General features: G+C 41.7%; 1 protein-coding gene across 1 annotated transcript in view; it reads left to right on the top strand.

Annotated features, from left to right (window-relative positions):
• LOC126092511 (EP300-interacting inhibitor of differentiation 3) overlaps positions 1 to 16,398 on the top strand; it is a 108,893-nt gene that overhangs the window by 77,061 nt on the left and 15,434 nt on the right. The window contains exons 5-6 of the mRNA XM_049908138.1: positions 15,376 to 15,580; positions 16,007 to 16,122. Coding sequence (XP_049764095.1) covers positions 15,376 to 15,580; positions 16,007 to 16,122 — 321 coding nt within the window. The remainder of the gene's footprint in view (positions 1 to 15,375; positions 15,581 to 16,006; positions 16,123 to 16,398) is intronic.

Genomic DNA, 16,398 nt, shown 5'->3' with positions numbered 1-16,398 from the left:
GATGCAGAGGTTTTGGCGCCAGTATTTATCTTTGTGCCTGCAACGCATGCCTGTGTAGCGCTACATATATTCGACGGCAAAAGTTAGTTGTGGCGGCACCTACCAACATTTTTCAGAACTTCCGCTTACTTTGCACTCGATTCTAAGCCGCAGGCGGTTTTTTGGATTACAAAAACAGGAAAAAAAGTGTGGCTTAGATTCGAGTAAAAACGGTATATATCTTCACCATACCAGTGCCATTATGTCATCTTCATACTTGTCTGGGCTGAAATAAAATCAGATGCTGTGGATCGAAATGAAACCTTTGTTCTGTGACACAGAGAGGCTGATAAATGAAGCTATCACACAAATAATGCCAGAAAACTGGAAGAACACCGTAAACCATGTGTGGAAAGACATTGGTAGGTTGAACGTAGAAGACGACATAAGAGAAGAATTAATACAAAATATCTTAATTTCTTTGTCAGCGGATTAGGACAGCAGCAGTGAAGATACCAAAGCCTGTGTGGTCAGAACAAGAGATGATAGTCAGATGAAAGTGATATAAGGGTTTCTGTTCTCTCGCATGAAAAATAAAGGTAACAACTTCATTTGATATTTTACACATAACATTTGTGCATTTTGCTGTACCTTATTCATGTTATAAATCTATTTGTGCTTGTTTGTGTAAGGAAGCAAAGACTGCCAGCTGATGAGAAAAAAAAATTTGATCAAGGAACACACCCTTCAGTAAAATACTGCCAACAAGAATGCTGCAAGAAATTATGTGGCATTGTTAGACTATGCAGCCCCGACTGCTGTGGGGCCAGGTCACCCTGCCCCCGCCCTCCCTCTTCCCTCCTCCCCCCCCCCCTCCCTGCCCCAAACTCCCCTTGAGCCCCCTCCCTGATGGTTGGTGACCCATTGCACTTCCATGTTAAATACTGGCAATTTTTCTGCCAGCTGCCAGAGTTTAGTCCAGTCAACATTATTGAAGGTTTTTTCTAATCTACAAATGCTTTGAATGTAGATTTGGCTTTCTTCACCCTATGTTGTAATAAGTCACAGGACCAGTAATGCCACATGTGTTCACATAGTTCTCCAGAATCTGAACTTACCTTCCTTGGGGTTGCCTTCTAACAATTTTTCCAGTCTCCTTTAAATAATTCATGTCAATATTTTGCAACCATGATTTATTAATCTGATAGATCAATAACATTCACATATGCCAGAATCTGCCCTGTTTTGAAATGAGATTTTTATACTTATAGCATGGCAAATGATATTTCAAATGTAATACTTTACAAGAATATAAATTATTTCTGTAGTGGTAGTGCTAGAAGCTTTCTATATCAGAGACACAGATTAGGTAATTTAAGTCTCCGACATCACATGTACTTTCGCTGACCATCTTCGATCTCATAGGGGATGACAAAAAAGAAATAAATTATGTCTTGAGACATTATACTAGTAGGACCTAATATTTGCTGCAAGTGATTAGATCGTCCTCACAGCTTTCCTTCTGCCAGTACCTCGTCTCCTACCTTTCAGACTTTACGGGGCGTGAGTCTTGCTTGGGTAGGTCAGTTGGTAGAGCACTTGTCCACAAAAGGCAAAGCTCCCGAGTTAGAGTCTCGGTCCGGCACACAGTTTTAAGATGTCAGGAAGTTTCATTTTGAACATGCTTTCCTTCCAAAGTATTGTTTGAGAAGTCTTCAGGAAAGATTTTGCAAGGAAGTATTTAATCAGGAGGCGTTCACTCACAAGCAAATTTATCTCAATGTATTAATAAAACAAAGTGCTAGAATGAACCAAACTCGTACAGAGACGTTTTATGATTACTCAAGGCAGAGTTGCCTATTGAATTAAGATGAAATTTGATCATTGTCTCAGAAATTAACCAGAAGGAATTTGAGTGTTGAATTTAATGGACATTAAACGAGAAGATGCGAAAGTGGGAATAACTAAGGGGTGTCATGGGCAAAATGAGCCAACGTGTTTGACAAACAGTTGGGATGGTACTAATAATGGACCAGCTGACAGCATTTCCAATGATTACTGCAGCTTTCATTGTAAATAGTGCCAAACTTGTCAGGTGATCTCTGCAACTACAATCTGCTTAGGTTGTCTCACTGTGCCATAGCTAAGGAAATGGCAACAACAGCTAGATAACTGGTACAGTGCACTTTATCATAAATGGAATGCATAACAGTGCTCACCTGCTTTAATTCTTCGCTTGTTGTCCTTTTTGTTTGACATACATGACTGAAAAATGGATTGTGGAAGTGCAACCATTGTCTACTGTGAATGATGTAGCCAACAGATGCACAGTTACTTTCACTGTTCACAACCCCACAATATTACACAGTTATATGGCCAGTGCACTATTGTTTAACTTTCGATAAGGTTCATTAATAGGTTGTGGGCAAACATCCACGTACTGCTACAACAGTTTACTATGAACATCTACGAGCAGTAAAAACCTAACTGCGAAGTTCACAGCTCTTGAAGAATAGAAAGGTATGTATGGAGCAGACACTGTCATTGCCTTAACACATGGCTTAATCGTGTAACACTTATTTCACAGTTAAGTTGAAGCATTGTTGTTGTGGTTCTAACCAACACAGGTTTCTCGTGTAAAACTCGGCTGTGGACTGACTGTCTCAGGACCAAAAATCGGGTTCTTACATATCCTCACAATAACAGGTACTGAATCTACACATTGTTTGAAGTTAAATTTACAGAAATTATAATTAAAACTTAACTCATTAAATAAACTGCATACATCGAAAAAATTTCTCTCTTTTAACAGTTTCATCTACCACAAGATTTAGGCTGAATTGTTTGTTTAAATGATGAAATTAACATACATAGTTATGTAAACAGTACTTTTGACAAAACTGTTAATTACTTTGAAATTAATGAAGGGCTGTTTTTTTTAACATGTTTTTGAATAGAGCCAAATAGATCCTTTAAGAATGCTATTGTTTTGTCTCCCAAATGTTTATAATTAGTACAGAATTTATATTTGTTTATAGGTCAACAATAGAATTTAAGTTGCGAAACAATTGCTGATTTCGCCGTATAACAAAAGATAATAACTAAGAATAGTCGAAAATAAATTATAAAATCAATTACATGTATAAAACCAAGCACAAAATTAAATCTGGTGTTACATTCTTTAAGACTAAGGGCCAACCATTTTCTTTTATGATAATGCAGCTTATACTCATGTATGTTAATGGTAATTAGTTAAAATTGAAAAAATGAATTTTAAGGAGCAGATGGCAAAAAGAGAGGGGAAGTAAAAATATCCCAGCCTGCTCCATCACAAATGGATGGCAACAAGACAGGCAGGAGTAGCCACAAAATCAGAATTGGTGGAGTCTGATTCCTCAGAAGAGGGTGGAAGAGTTTAATAGCTTTCATAACACCTCCAAACCAAAAATCTGAGTGTGCCCATTTAGTCTCAGAATGGTAGTCACTAGGAGGGGTGGGGGCAGTGAAAATAATGTAAACATGCTTCATTTTAATGATGGGATTGGTGTACAGGAAGAATTAGATCGGGAATTGAATGAGCATACCAGTCAACCTCTGAAACTATTGCAATCAGTATTTTGCAGCACATGGGGAACATACTTCTGCTATGACTATTTTGGATGGCAGTGCTGATAAGTGTGTGCTGTCTATAAACTTGTATGATAGAATTTGTAAATCTGTTAAAGTACCTATTTTACCAGTTACCAATTGAAAAATCATGGAACCCATGTGTTCCAAGTCAGATAATGTAAAGATAAAAGACCATTTGCCTTTGATGCTATACTTGTACCTTCCTGCCATGGACTTAATTTCTTTTGCAGCAGACTGTTACCTCGTTCTGGAGACACTGCCCTTCCTCCCTCACCACCGTGGATGTCGCATAATGTGATGCTGGTTGCAGATGTATACCAACATTACCTACTTCTTCTTGTCAGCTTTTCTGACTGGATATTCTACTACTGTTCTGAAAATGAATAGTTAGTCATTTAGTTTACACAGCACTGCAGTATGAATTTCTGGGTTTGTAGGTTTCTGTTTCTTTCATTGTGGTCATTTTAATTGCATTAAGGAGGAGAAAAAACATCTGACATTAAATAAATTACACTTTCCCAGTGAGATTTGAATATATGGTCACAGTTGCAGTAGAAACAGCTAATGTGGCCCCAATATCGTGTACATTCTCTTATTTCTGTGATATTAAAGGCAGAAAGATGCATTGTTTTGTGATGGTGCTAGTTCATGTCGAATACGTGTGAATCAGTATGAAATGCATGTTTATTTGAATAACTAATGGTCAGCATATTTCAGAATAGTGGTAGTAGGATTACAGCAATCTGATAACTGTGAACCTTCGTAGTGACTGCCCTTTCAGTTGCCTACCGCATTTGTTAAGCTATTATTTGGAGAATTAATGTAATTACTGCAGCAATGAACTCTGGTGTCATTTTTGGATCATTAGCCACTCACGTATTGAGTGAATTTGTTTTATTCAAATTGATGCCAACTACAAGAGAAGCTTAGTTTCAAATTGATCTTGAAGTATTTTTTGCAAACAGCAGTCCATGATATAAGTGCTGTCCACGAAATATTTAACGTGTCATACAGTATGTAAAAATATAATTTATGAAATGAGGTCATAAAGAATTATTACAAATGCAAAAATAGTACCAAAACATGGGAAATGAAGTGCAAAACTAGCTGTGTTTAGTAGTATTGTGTACAGTAATTACTGATTTCATGAAAAATTACAGCTAGTATCTGTAAGTTAGCATTTGACTAAACTACAGTGTAAATACATATTGCAGCTAACCTTGAAAAATTTGTTTTTCTGCAAGTACTCCAAAGTAAAGGTTCATGGAAGTCTGATTTGCAACTTATCAGATATTAACACATGACTGTTTGTGTCTTTGCAGAGGTGATACCTTGAACTTTTAATCATTCATTTGCCACCTGTACAAACTGTTGAGTGCCTTGTTACAGTCAAATGTTTACTTTCTGGAAAGTCAGACGGTGGTGATAATAGGTTACATTAGTTTACCAGAATTGATGTATCATCAGTTCACAACCATATTTGCACCTTTACTCAGTTGTCAGACCTTTTTTCCCTTTACCCGGGAAGGTTGGCTGGTTTATTCTGTAAAGTGTTGGGAGTTTTTGGGTCCACTCTTGTGTTCTTGAAGGAATGTGTGGCAGTATGCGAGGCTACACGTTCCTGTTTACACGTCAGCTTGTAGGGAGCTTTGTAGTGTGCAGACAGCACTTAGTAGTGTGAGTAATGATGGTGATGGGCCAGTGGGCACAGAGACACACTGCTGACAGAGAAATGTTTTATTCAACTTAAAGTACACATCACTTCAGTAGTAATGTGAGGCACGAGCCTCACTCCGGTGACCTCGGTGGGCATTGACTTGTGGCAATTGCTTGCACCCCAGTGAGATGATGTTCACTGAAACCAGGTCAGACAACAGCCAGTGGCCCAACAGTAAGCAGCAGCCCTGCCATCTGCGGTGTTTCTCTACTTATGCTGCAATGGCATTTCTGTGAGGAACGGCTGTCTCTCTGTGACTTAGTTCTTCACACTGGTCAGATGCACTGTGCTACCAAGTCCCACAGGGAGACTCAGTGCAGTCAGTGGTGCCCTGTCGTCTCATCTAGCATGGAATGGCGTCATGGTGGTGCTGTTGGACTCTGAATTAATCTGGCTCAAAATTCATATGGCTTGGAGACACCTTTGTTGTATTACTATCCAGCCCCCAGTATTAGCACTGTGCAGTGCAATTTTCCGCTGATTACGGCTAGCCCATCTCACTCACAATCATTTTGCATATTTATGATTGTGGCCCATATCACTACTCTGCACTTACCGATCCACAGTTTCTACTTCAGTACTTCATGGTGGCTTCCCTACAAATTCTCACTAATCTCACTAAAAACTGGGTAGCGGCATTACGTTGCCCCCCTCCATGGGGAAGATGCAACCCCTTTGCTCTTGCTCAGCACTGGTTCTCCACTGTGACTGCTTCTACTTTTGATCTACAGAACAAGTACACACTGTTGGACAGGCAATCTCGAATGCTATTAACTTACTACATTAAGTTTTATGACTGTTTACCATCTTCTTTAAGCACTACAAATTCTATTTTCTCTGTTATTATACTACAATACTCCTCATACACTTACTACAGCTATCACTACCTGGGAATCTCTCCTACTGCTTAATCTCACATTGTGTCTCAAGGGTTCCTTGCCCTGTTCAGTAACTCAAATACTATGAAATATGTTTCCTGCAAGGCCTCTTGTTGTGCTTAGACACAACTTCTAACTCTCCACACCGCACTTACAAAATAAAATGTCACTCTTTCTTTTTTAATAAATTGTCCTTAACATAACAACTGTAACAATATGTGTCTGCATCCATTAAAATCATACACTTGGCATCTCGTCTGTGTATCTGGTGGTTTTTGGCTTTTTAATCCTTTGGAACAACTTTTAGAACTTTGTCCTCGCAACAACAGTTCTCCCTGTGCTGTCCCAGCAAACATACTTCCAAAACTATCCTCACTAGAAAACCACATACACCACTACCATTCACAACCCTTCAACAATTAGCCCCACTTACTCCTCCCACTGTAAAGCTCATTGCAGACTGAATTGCCCTCAAAATGCTTGGTTTTCTGGTACTCCTGCTCATCCAAAAAACTTACGGTTGCCTGGTGGCACTATCTCATAAAAATTACACCTTAATGTACTTGTACTTGGTTTAACTGGTTTATCATGTGCAACAGGCAATCGTCATGACAGCTCTACACTGGCAACAGCTTTCTGCCACTGAAGGTTAACCTTGGCATGGTGTTTAATCGGAACGTTTACTTTCAGGCTCATGTTGTACCCCTCACTCACTTCATACTTGTCGCATACATCAGACTTAGGTTGTGCTGTAAAGAGCTTGTCGCAAACGTCAGCTGCTTGCCCTGCAAAGCTATGACCCATTATTTACACTTGTGCTACATTCTAAATGCCCGGTGCATACTCTTCAACAGACTGAGCCATGTCAACTTTATTATCCTCTCTACAAACTCCTCATACTTTTCCTCTGTTCACCCTGTTTCTGGGGAAATATATGTACCTGTACTGTTTCTGCTAAATCATCCACAACACAACTATCATCATCTTGCACATTCCCTGTAGTAACTAAAATAACAAGGCCCCACTCATTCCTTTTACCTCAGACTCCACGAATCTTCTGGATATTGGAGCTGGTACGTCAACATTACTCTGTTTAACTTCGGCATAATTGGTCTGTGTCTTCAGTAACTTCCCAGGAACTTGTATTAAGACATTATTTACAGTTACCATAATCTTCCCACTCAAAAGATTGTCATGCCTTTGTGACATTTTTCCCTACTCTTAATAAAATCTTCTCTGTTTTCAAGCCATGTCAATTCAAATAAAATTCTCAAGCTTTCAATACCTAACCCCACCATTATTGTCAGGAGTAAAATTACTGACTGCTGGGGTTGGCTCGATTCTCCACTTATATAGGCAGGATTAGGACCACTGGCAGCAATCAGATGGCAGAAATGATGCTTGTGTGGAAGGTGACTTGGGCGGCTTATGGCATCTACGGCCCTCCACAGGACCGAGTGATGTCAGGTGGCGCTAGACCTAGTGCCACGTTTGAAACTTGTGCTCCCACATCCCTCCAAGCATTAACCATCTGTCGTCACTTCCTTTCAACATCCAAAATCCATCCTCATGCCTCACTCAGTGTGCACACCTGGTCTGTGTTAAAGTTGTTGCTGTTTATTCCAATCTCGCCCACCTCTTTTATAATGGAATCGTAGTATGTTGACGCATGCGGCCAGACTCTAATGTGCTCAACAATGCTCTGCAACTGTGTGAATTGTCTGGCCAATATACACTCCTGGAAATGGAAAAAAGAACACATTGACACTGGTGTGTCAGACCCACCATACTTGCTCCGGACACTGCGAGAGGGCTGTACAAGCAATGATCACACGCACGGCACAGCGGACACACCAGGAACCGCGGTGTTGGCCGTCGAATGGCGCTAGCTGCGCTGCATTTGTGCACCGCCGCCGTCAGTGTCAGCCAGTTTGCCGTGGCATACGGAGCTCCATCGCAGTCTTTAACACTGGTAGCATGCCGCGACAGCGTGGACGTGAACCGTATGTGCAGTTGACGGACTTTGAGCGAGGGTGTATAGTGGGCATGCAGGAGGCCGGGTGGACGTACCGCCGAATTGCTCAACACGTGGGGCGTGAGGTCTCCACATTACATCGATGTTGTCGCCAGTGGTCGGCGGAAGGTGCACGTGCCCGTCGACCTGGGACCGGACCGCAGCGACGCACGGATGCGTGCCAAGACCGTAGGATCCTACGCAGTGCCGTAGGGGACCGCACCGCCACCTCCCAGCAAGTTAGGGACACTGTTGCTCCTGGGGTATCGGCGAGGACCATTCGCAACCGTCTCCATGAAGCTGGGCTACGGTCCCGCACACCGTTAGGCCCTCTTCCGCTCACGCCCCAACATCGTGCAGCCTGCCTCCAGTGGTGTCGCGACAGGCGTGAATGGAGACGTGTCGTCTTCAGCGATGAGATTCGCTTCTGCCTTGGTGCCAATGATGGCCGTATGCGTGTTTGGCGCCGTGCAGGTGAGCGCCACAATCAGGACTGCATACGACCGAGGCACACAGGGCCAACACCCGGCATCATGGTGTGGGGAGCGATCTCCTACACTGGCCGTACACCACTGGTGATCGTCGTGGGGACACTGAATAGTGCACGGTACATCCAAACCGTCATCGAACCCATCGTTCTACCATTCCTAGACCGGCAAGGGAACTTGCTGTTCCAACAGGACAATGCACGTCCGCATGTATCCCGTGCCACCCAACCTGCTCTAGAAGGTGTAAGTCAACTACCCTGGCCAGCAAGATCTCCAGATCTGTCCCCCATTGAGCATGTTTGGGACTGGATGAAGCGTCGTCTCACGCGGTCTGCACGTCCAGCACGAACGCTGGTCCAACTGAGGCGCCAGGTGGAAATGGCATGGCAAGCCGTTCCACAGGACTACATCCAGCATCTCTACGATCGTCTCCATGGGAGAATAGCAGCCTGCATTGCTGCAAAAGGTGGATATACACTGTACTAGTGCCGACATTGTGCATGCTCTGTTGCCTGTGTCTATGTGCCTGTGGTTCTGTCAGTGTGATCATGTGATGTATCTGACCCCAGGAATGTGTCAATAAAGTTTCCCCTTCCTGGGACAATGAATTCACGGTGTTCTTATTTCAATTTCCAGGAGTGTAGATGCTGCCGCACTCGCAAGGGACACTATTCACCCTGGCACATGATGGGCTATGTCATCTTCAACAGGGCGCAACATACTTCCAATCTTGGGGGCAGATTGGAACACTGGTCTCAATCCATGTCTCTGCAGTACACATTCTAACTTGCTGCTCATTGCCCCACTGTATGGCACGAAAGCCACCAGCCCGCTTCTCTTGCCAATTCACAAGGTGTTCTTCAGTGACATCTGGAAATGTTTGTGAAGCCACTTTGCTATAACCATTCTGTCTGAACACGTGTCTCAAGTGCTGCAATTCGGACTGTAACTGGTCGTCATCAGAAATAACTTTGGCTGTGTGCATTAACATGTTCAGGATTGCTTTCTTGTTCACAGGATAGTGAAAATATCGGCATTCAAATATCAGTCAGTGTGCGTTGGTTTGCTGAGCACTGAATGACCAAGCTGGACTCCTGCCTCCTGCTCAACTAAAACATCCAAGAACAGTAGCTTGCCGTCCTTCTCCATCTCAGTGGTAAATTTAATGTTGTGATGGACACTGGTGTGGTGTATTTTCATTGTGAGGCCATATCAGGAAGGTGTCATCAATGTACCTGAGGAAGCAAGATGGACGCAACACTGTAGAGTTCAGAGCCTGCTCCTCAAAGTGCCCCGTTAAGAAATTTGCAACTGCAGCAGACTGTGGTGAGCCCATTGTTGTGCCATCTGTCATTTCATAATATTCATCACAGTAAATAGGTACATTGTCGTTAGAATGTGACGGAACAACTTAGCAACTGCAGGTCGAAACTGTTGGGCCAAAAGTTCCAGCGTGCCTTGCACTGGTACCCTTCTAAAAAGTGACACCACATCCAGACTAACCATTACGTCATTTCAGCCTATTTTCATTTTCTTGAGTGTCTGCGAGTTTGCAATAAGATGTTCACAATATCCCAGTTTTGATGCTAATAATCCTGCAAGATGTTTTGGCAGTCTGTATTGGGCTGATTGCACTAACAATGGGCCTAAGAGGAACATGTTTCTTATGTATCTTCGGCAGTCAGTAAAGCCTGGGAGGTCTGGCGGTGTGGCAAGGCATTAATTTCTTCACTACTTCATCTCGGAAACCAGGTTCCTTTAATAATGTCTGTCTTCCTGACTTTGGCCTTATGTAGACATGCCACCATGAAAGACTCAGAGGACGTGCCTACTCTTCACAGGAAATCATTTCTCTTGGACTGCTTTGCATTGTCTACTCGCACCTAATCTACTGTCTTAAAATTCTCAATACCTCACGGGTACCGAAAATCCTGGTCCCTGTCATTTCGACCACAACCCGATTACTTCTTATTAATTATGCAAATATAAATGAAACATGCCACTATCTTAACACTTCTCACTACCTTTCTTGCGTAAATACTGAGCCATATTCCTTGCTCTGCACAAAATAAAATCAGAGTACAAGAACAGTAACCGTAACACTATCATATCTACTTGCAACAACTGCTCTCGCCTGAGTGGCTGCTTATAATTACTACTACACATTGAAACAGTGACTAAACTTAGTTTCACCTCCTGTATCACTATTCATGGTTAACAGCTTATATACTACTAAACAATGAGTGACACCTCTTGTTCTTGACACCCGTATTGCTCTTATCAATCAAGTGAAAACTTAACACATATATTTACACTTTCTCAAAAAATATCATCTTCGTTCACCTGTCGCATACTGAACTTACAACCTTAACTCAACCCCTGCTAAAACCCTTTGACTTGTCATGAGCTCGCAGTCAAACAAAAACACAGCAAAAAGGTAGCATTCACCCCATGACATGTCTATGAAACTGTACCCTTGCAATAATCGAATCATAATCTTCATCCATGGATGGCAGTTGTAGGCATCTCTGTAGAGTGCAAATGGCATTTGGTAGGATGAGTGGTGGCGGTGCTGACAGGCTGGTGGGACCCAGACAGGTCAGTGGCGCTGTAGCACAAAGTCTTGCGAGGAGACTCTGTGCAGGTGTTGGCTGGCCTGATCTGGCCTCAAACCTATGGCTTATGTCGTAGTCTGGCATGGACCTTGCATTGTAAGGGTGCTGTTAGGCTTGGAGTGAATCTCTCAAAATTCACATATTTATATGGCTTGGAGGTGCCCTTGTTGCATTACTATCCAGACCCTGATCACATAGCTCGCAAGAAAGGGTCTTGCTCTGGTGTGGTGATGTCTGCCTTCTCCGTCTATTACTGCTGCATTGTGCAAGTTTTCACTGAGTATGGTTAGTCGATCTCTCATAACCTTTTGCATATTTGTCGTTCTGACTCTTGTTGCTGCACTGCACTTAATGGCCTGTGGTTGCTATTGCAATATTTCATGGTGGCTTCACTACAGATTCTTGCCAATCTCTCTAAATATTGTGTAGCGACATTACAGTTTAATCAGAACTGCTGCTCATAAGAAGCGACAATTCCAGCACTCTCCCTTTAATTAGTCAGCACGAGGTTGAGTGCTCTACCACTAATGGATTCAGAGCATTTACAGTATAACACTACCCCATTCATATAGCTCCCATACCACTCTGAGCATACAGTGGTATCATTTACTCACATTGACTACAGTAAAATTGCTGTGATGCTTTACCAAGAAGAGTGAAAAGCACATTATGAATGAGATTTTGTATTTTCAGTATGTCTAAGACAAAGAGAATCCAAAACAATAAGAGGTTAACCAAAGTGAGCAAGGGTAGAATCACTACATATTTCCTTGGGTTATTGCAGTTTGATCTCAATTAAGATAATGATAGTGTCACACTAATTGCCCCTTTAGTCTATCAGAATATTAATACAGAAATTATCAAAATTTAATTGCTATTACCTTAAATATTATTCCATTTTGGATTGAATATGACAGGGAAGATGAGGTTAATTTGACTTTCTGTTCATCTTCTGAGACTTACTGAATAATTTCTGAATCAGTCTGACAGTTGTCGCCTGCCTCATGATTTTTGTAAAATGTTTCAGCAGCTGGCAGTTAGTACTGAATGCAGATGTGCTCAGAGATCTCCACAGTTATGGGGGATAACTCTTTTTCACAGCTCGTGCTCCCATATCACAATTCAGTTAGTATAACGACATAAAGACTCACTCTACTGAAAAACTCAATGTCAGCAAGTCCATAAATATGAATCCGTGAGCCATAGTAACGCACGATTGGGAACAGACCGCTGGACAGAATCATGATGTGCTGTAATATAAGAGGAGCAAATAAATTATATGCTGTGCAGAAAACTTATTTATTTGTGTACTCCTTTAGAATACAGAAAAGCTCCTTAGTTCCTTTTGTATGTTGTGTAAATTTTGCTGGCCTCATATTACTTAGTGAGAAAATGATTTTGTTGTTATTATTATTATTATTATTATTATTATTATTATTAATCAAAATAGAGTGGACACTCTGACACTGGTTAATATTCTGATGGCTAATAGTGAGAGTCTGGTCCCACTTGCTCCATTGGACCTGTGTATATGGTTTCAATCTAGATTTTTGTGTTCAATTTGTTGCATTTAAATTACTATTGCTTCCAGACAGATTCTCCAGGCTACCTAGAGAAATGAATCCCATACAATTAGTTCTGCATTGGATTTATGTATTCCCTCATTGATGTGTCAATTTGTTGCAATTTTTTGGCTATAAATGCTTCTTCTGTTGTTACTACTCTTCTATTTACTTGTAACAAGCACCTGTTACCTTTGACCTACTTCGGAGATAGTTGAACAGTGTGTAGGTTCTTTAAAAGGCCTACATATATAAATAAATATTTAATGATTGTGAAAAGGAAAGTTGCTACTCACCATATAGAGGAGATACTGAGTCACAGATAGGCTCAACAAAAAGATTGTCGCAAATATAGCTTTCGGCCGTAATTTCTTCGTCGAAATCACACACACACACACACACACACACACACACACACATACACACACACACTGCAGTTTCAGGCGGAGGAGAGGTATAGAGGGGATAGCAGAAAAGGAGAGAAGTAAAAAGACTGGGTGCGATGGGGGAATGAGGGCTGTGTAGTGCTGGAATGGGAACAGAGAAGTGGCTGGATGGGAGAGGACAATGACTAATGAAGGTTGAGGCCAGAAGGTTTGTGAGAATGTGGGATATAGTGCAGGGAAAGTCCCCATCTGTGCAACTCAGAAAAGCTGGTGTTGGTGGGAAGGATCCATGTAGGAGCAGGCTGTGAAGCAATCATTGAAATAAAGGATGTCATGTTTGGCAGTGTGCTCAGCAACAGGGTGGTCCCCTTGTTTCTTGGTCACAGTTTGTCACTGGCCATTCATGCAGAGAGACAGCTTGTTGGTTGTCATGCCCCCATAGAATGCAGCACAGTGGTTGCAGCTTAGCTTTTAGATCATGTGACTGGTTTCCCAGGTAGCCCTGCCTCTGATGGGATAGGTGATGGAGGTGATGGTTATGACTAATTGGAGTAGGTGGTGGTGGTGGTGGTGGTGGTGGTGGTGGGAGGATGTATAGGACAGGTCTTGAATCTAGGTCTATTGCAGGGGTATGAGCAATTGAGGTAAAGGGTTGGGAGCAGGGGTTGTGTAGGGATGGACAAGTATATTGTGTAGGTTCAGTGGACGTGGAATACCACTGTGGGAGGGGTGAGAAGGATAGTGTGCAGGACATTACTCATTTAAGGGCAGGACAAGAAACCCTGGTGGAGAATGTAAATAAGTTGCTATAGTCCCGTAAGTTAGCAGGGGAATGCTCCTCTGTGGCGGGACTTTGTCGGATGGTGGGAGACTGGAAAGATAAGGCACAGGAGATTTGTTTTTGCACAAGGTTGGGAGGATAATTACAGTTTGTGAGGGCTTAAGTGAGACCATCAGTATATTTAGAGGGGGATCGCATGTCACTGTAGACGCGACGACCATGGGTGGCTAGGCTGTATGGAGGTAGTGATGTAGGAAGGTGGCTTGTTAGGTTGAATAGGATCAGGTGAAGCAAATGGGGGAGAACTTGTTGAGGTTCTGGAGGAATGTGGATAGGGTATCCTCAGCCTCAATCCAAATGGCAAAAATGTCATCAATGAATCTGAACCAGATAAGGGGTTCAGTATTCTATATGTTTCAGGAAGATTCCTCTAGATGGCCCATGCTGGCACCCATAGCCATACCCCGGATTTGTTTGTAGGTAATGCCTTCAAAGGAGAAGTAATTGTGGGTGAGGATATAGTTGATCATGGTGAGTAAGAAGGTGGTTGTTGGTTTGGAATCTCAGGTGTTGGGAAAGGTAGTGTTCAATTGTGGTAAGGCCATGGGCATTAGGGATGTTAGTGTAAAGGGAGATGGCATCAGTTGTGACGAACAGGGCACCATGTGGTAAAGGTACAGGAGCTGTGGAGAGTCGGTGAGGAAATGGTTGGTATCTTTTGTATAGGAGGGTAGGTCCAGGTAATAGGTTGAAGGTGTTGGTCTGTGTGAGCAGAACTTCTCTTAGTGGGGGGTACATTAACCGGCCACAATGAGCATCCTGGGTGGTTGGGTTTATGGACTTTAGGAAGCATGTAGAAGGTGGGAGTGCGGGGGAGTGGTAGGATTGAACAGACAGGTAGACTCCAGGAGTATGTTCTGGATGGGCCTAAGGATTTGAGTAGTGACTGGAGGTCCTGATGGATTTCTGGAATGGGGTCTTGTAAGGTTTGTAGGTGGATGTGCTCTCTAGTTGTTAGTTTGTTCTGCAGTTACTATGGGCTGAATCCACAAAGGTGCACCACTGTAGGTAATTACAGCAAGTAAATGCTGAGGCTGTTCATGAATAGTGTCTGTGGTAAACAGTGAAAGTACGTGTATATTAGCTTTCATTACTTTTATTTTCAGAGGAAATGCTTTTTGAAATTCATTGCAGAATTAATACTTCCTTAATGTGTTATTTGTAGTGGCTAGTTTGTGTCAAACTGTGTTACATTGTATCATTAGCCTTTCTGTAATGTCTTTTAAGAAAGTTTTAACTGTTCCTTTTTCTTGTTGATTCCATAGGTCACAACTTTAGAGAAGGAAGAGACTGAAATTCAAAAAGTGCTTCAGCGTATGATAAAGGTTCTTCATGCTGAAAGTGGTAAAAGCAAGAAACCAGTATCCTATTTCCATTTTGTTGTAGACCCCAAGTCATTTTCAAGAACAGTTGAAAACATGTTTCACGTATCATTTTTAGTGAGAGATGGTGCAGTGCTTCTGACTTTAGGTAGGATTTCGTACTATTTGTGAAATTCAGTATCAGAACTTTAATGTGAACATTTGTTTATTTTGTTAATCTTCCCAATACCCGTGACAATTCAAAACATTGTCATGTCAATGATGTCACCCCACAGGATGATTGTAAACTTTTTTGTAACTTATTACTCTTTTATGAAGTTGCCAAATTACAGGTGTTGTGCTGACTTCAGTCATCTTTTGAGTAAAGTGATATTTACATGACAGCATTTCTTTTGTAATTTTGTTAGTATAATTTTTTATGGAAGTGCAGTGCTATTTTGAAATACCTTAGTATGGATGCTTAGGAAGTTGTGTTGTAGAAAAATTAAAATATCATTTTAGTGTCTGCATCAGTAGTTATTCTTCTAATGAAAGCAATTAACATTTCAGAAGAAATTGGCATCTCTCTTTTCAGATGAAAACAATGTTCCAGTCCTTGTACCAGTGAGTTCATCTGAGATAGCCAGGAGAGAGAAAACTGGCATCACCAGGAAACAACTCATAATCGATATTACAATGGACGATTGGCAGGTATTGTTTCATACTTCATCCTTTGATAAAAGATTTGCATTTTTCTCATCTTAACTTTCCCCCAAAACACATTTGACAGTCTCATTTCCAAACTGCAACTTCATTATATTTTCAAACATTCCATTCTTACTTGCCTTTGTACATGATAGAAAGATCTAGCAGCTAAATATTTCATCCAGTAGAGAATCTGGATCTGAATGAAACTGTTGCAGTACTGTGTCAGTCAAGTTTCTTATGTAAATGATATTTATTTCTATTTGGTTGCAGCTTCATTTT

Source organism: Schistocerca cancellata, chromosome 7 (assembly GCF_023864275.1).
Source record: "Schistocerca cancellata isolate TAMUIC-IGC-003103 chromosome 7, iqSchCanc2.1, whole genome shotgun sequence".
NCBI classification, from domain to species: Eukaryota; Metazoa; Arthropoda; class Insecta; order Orthoptera; family Acrididae; genus Schistocerca; species Schistocerca cancellata.
This window is presented reverse-complemented; position numbering and strand designations above follow the sequence as displayed.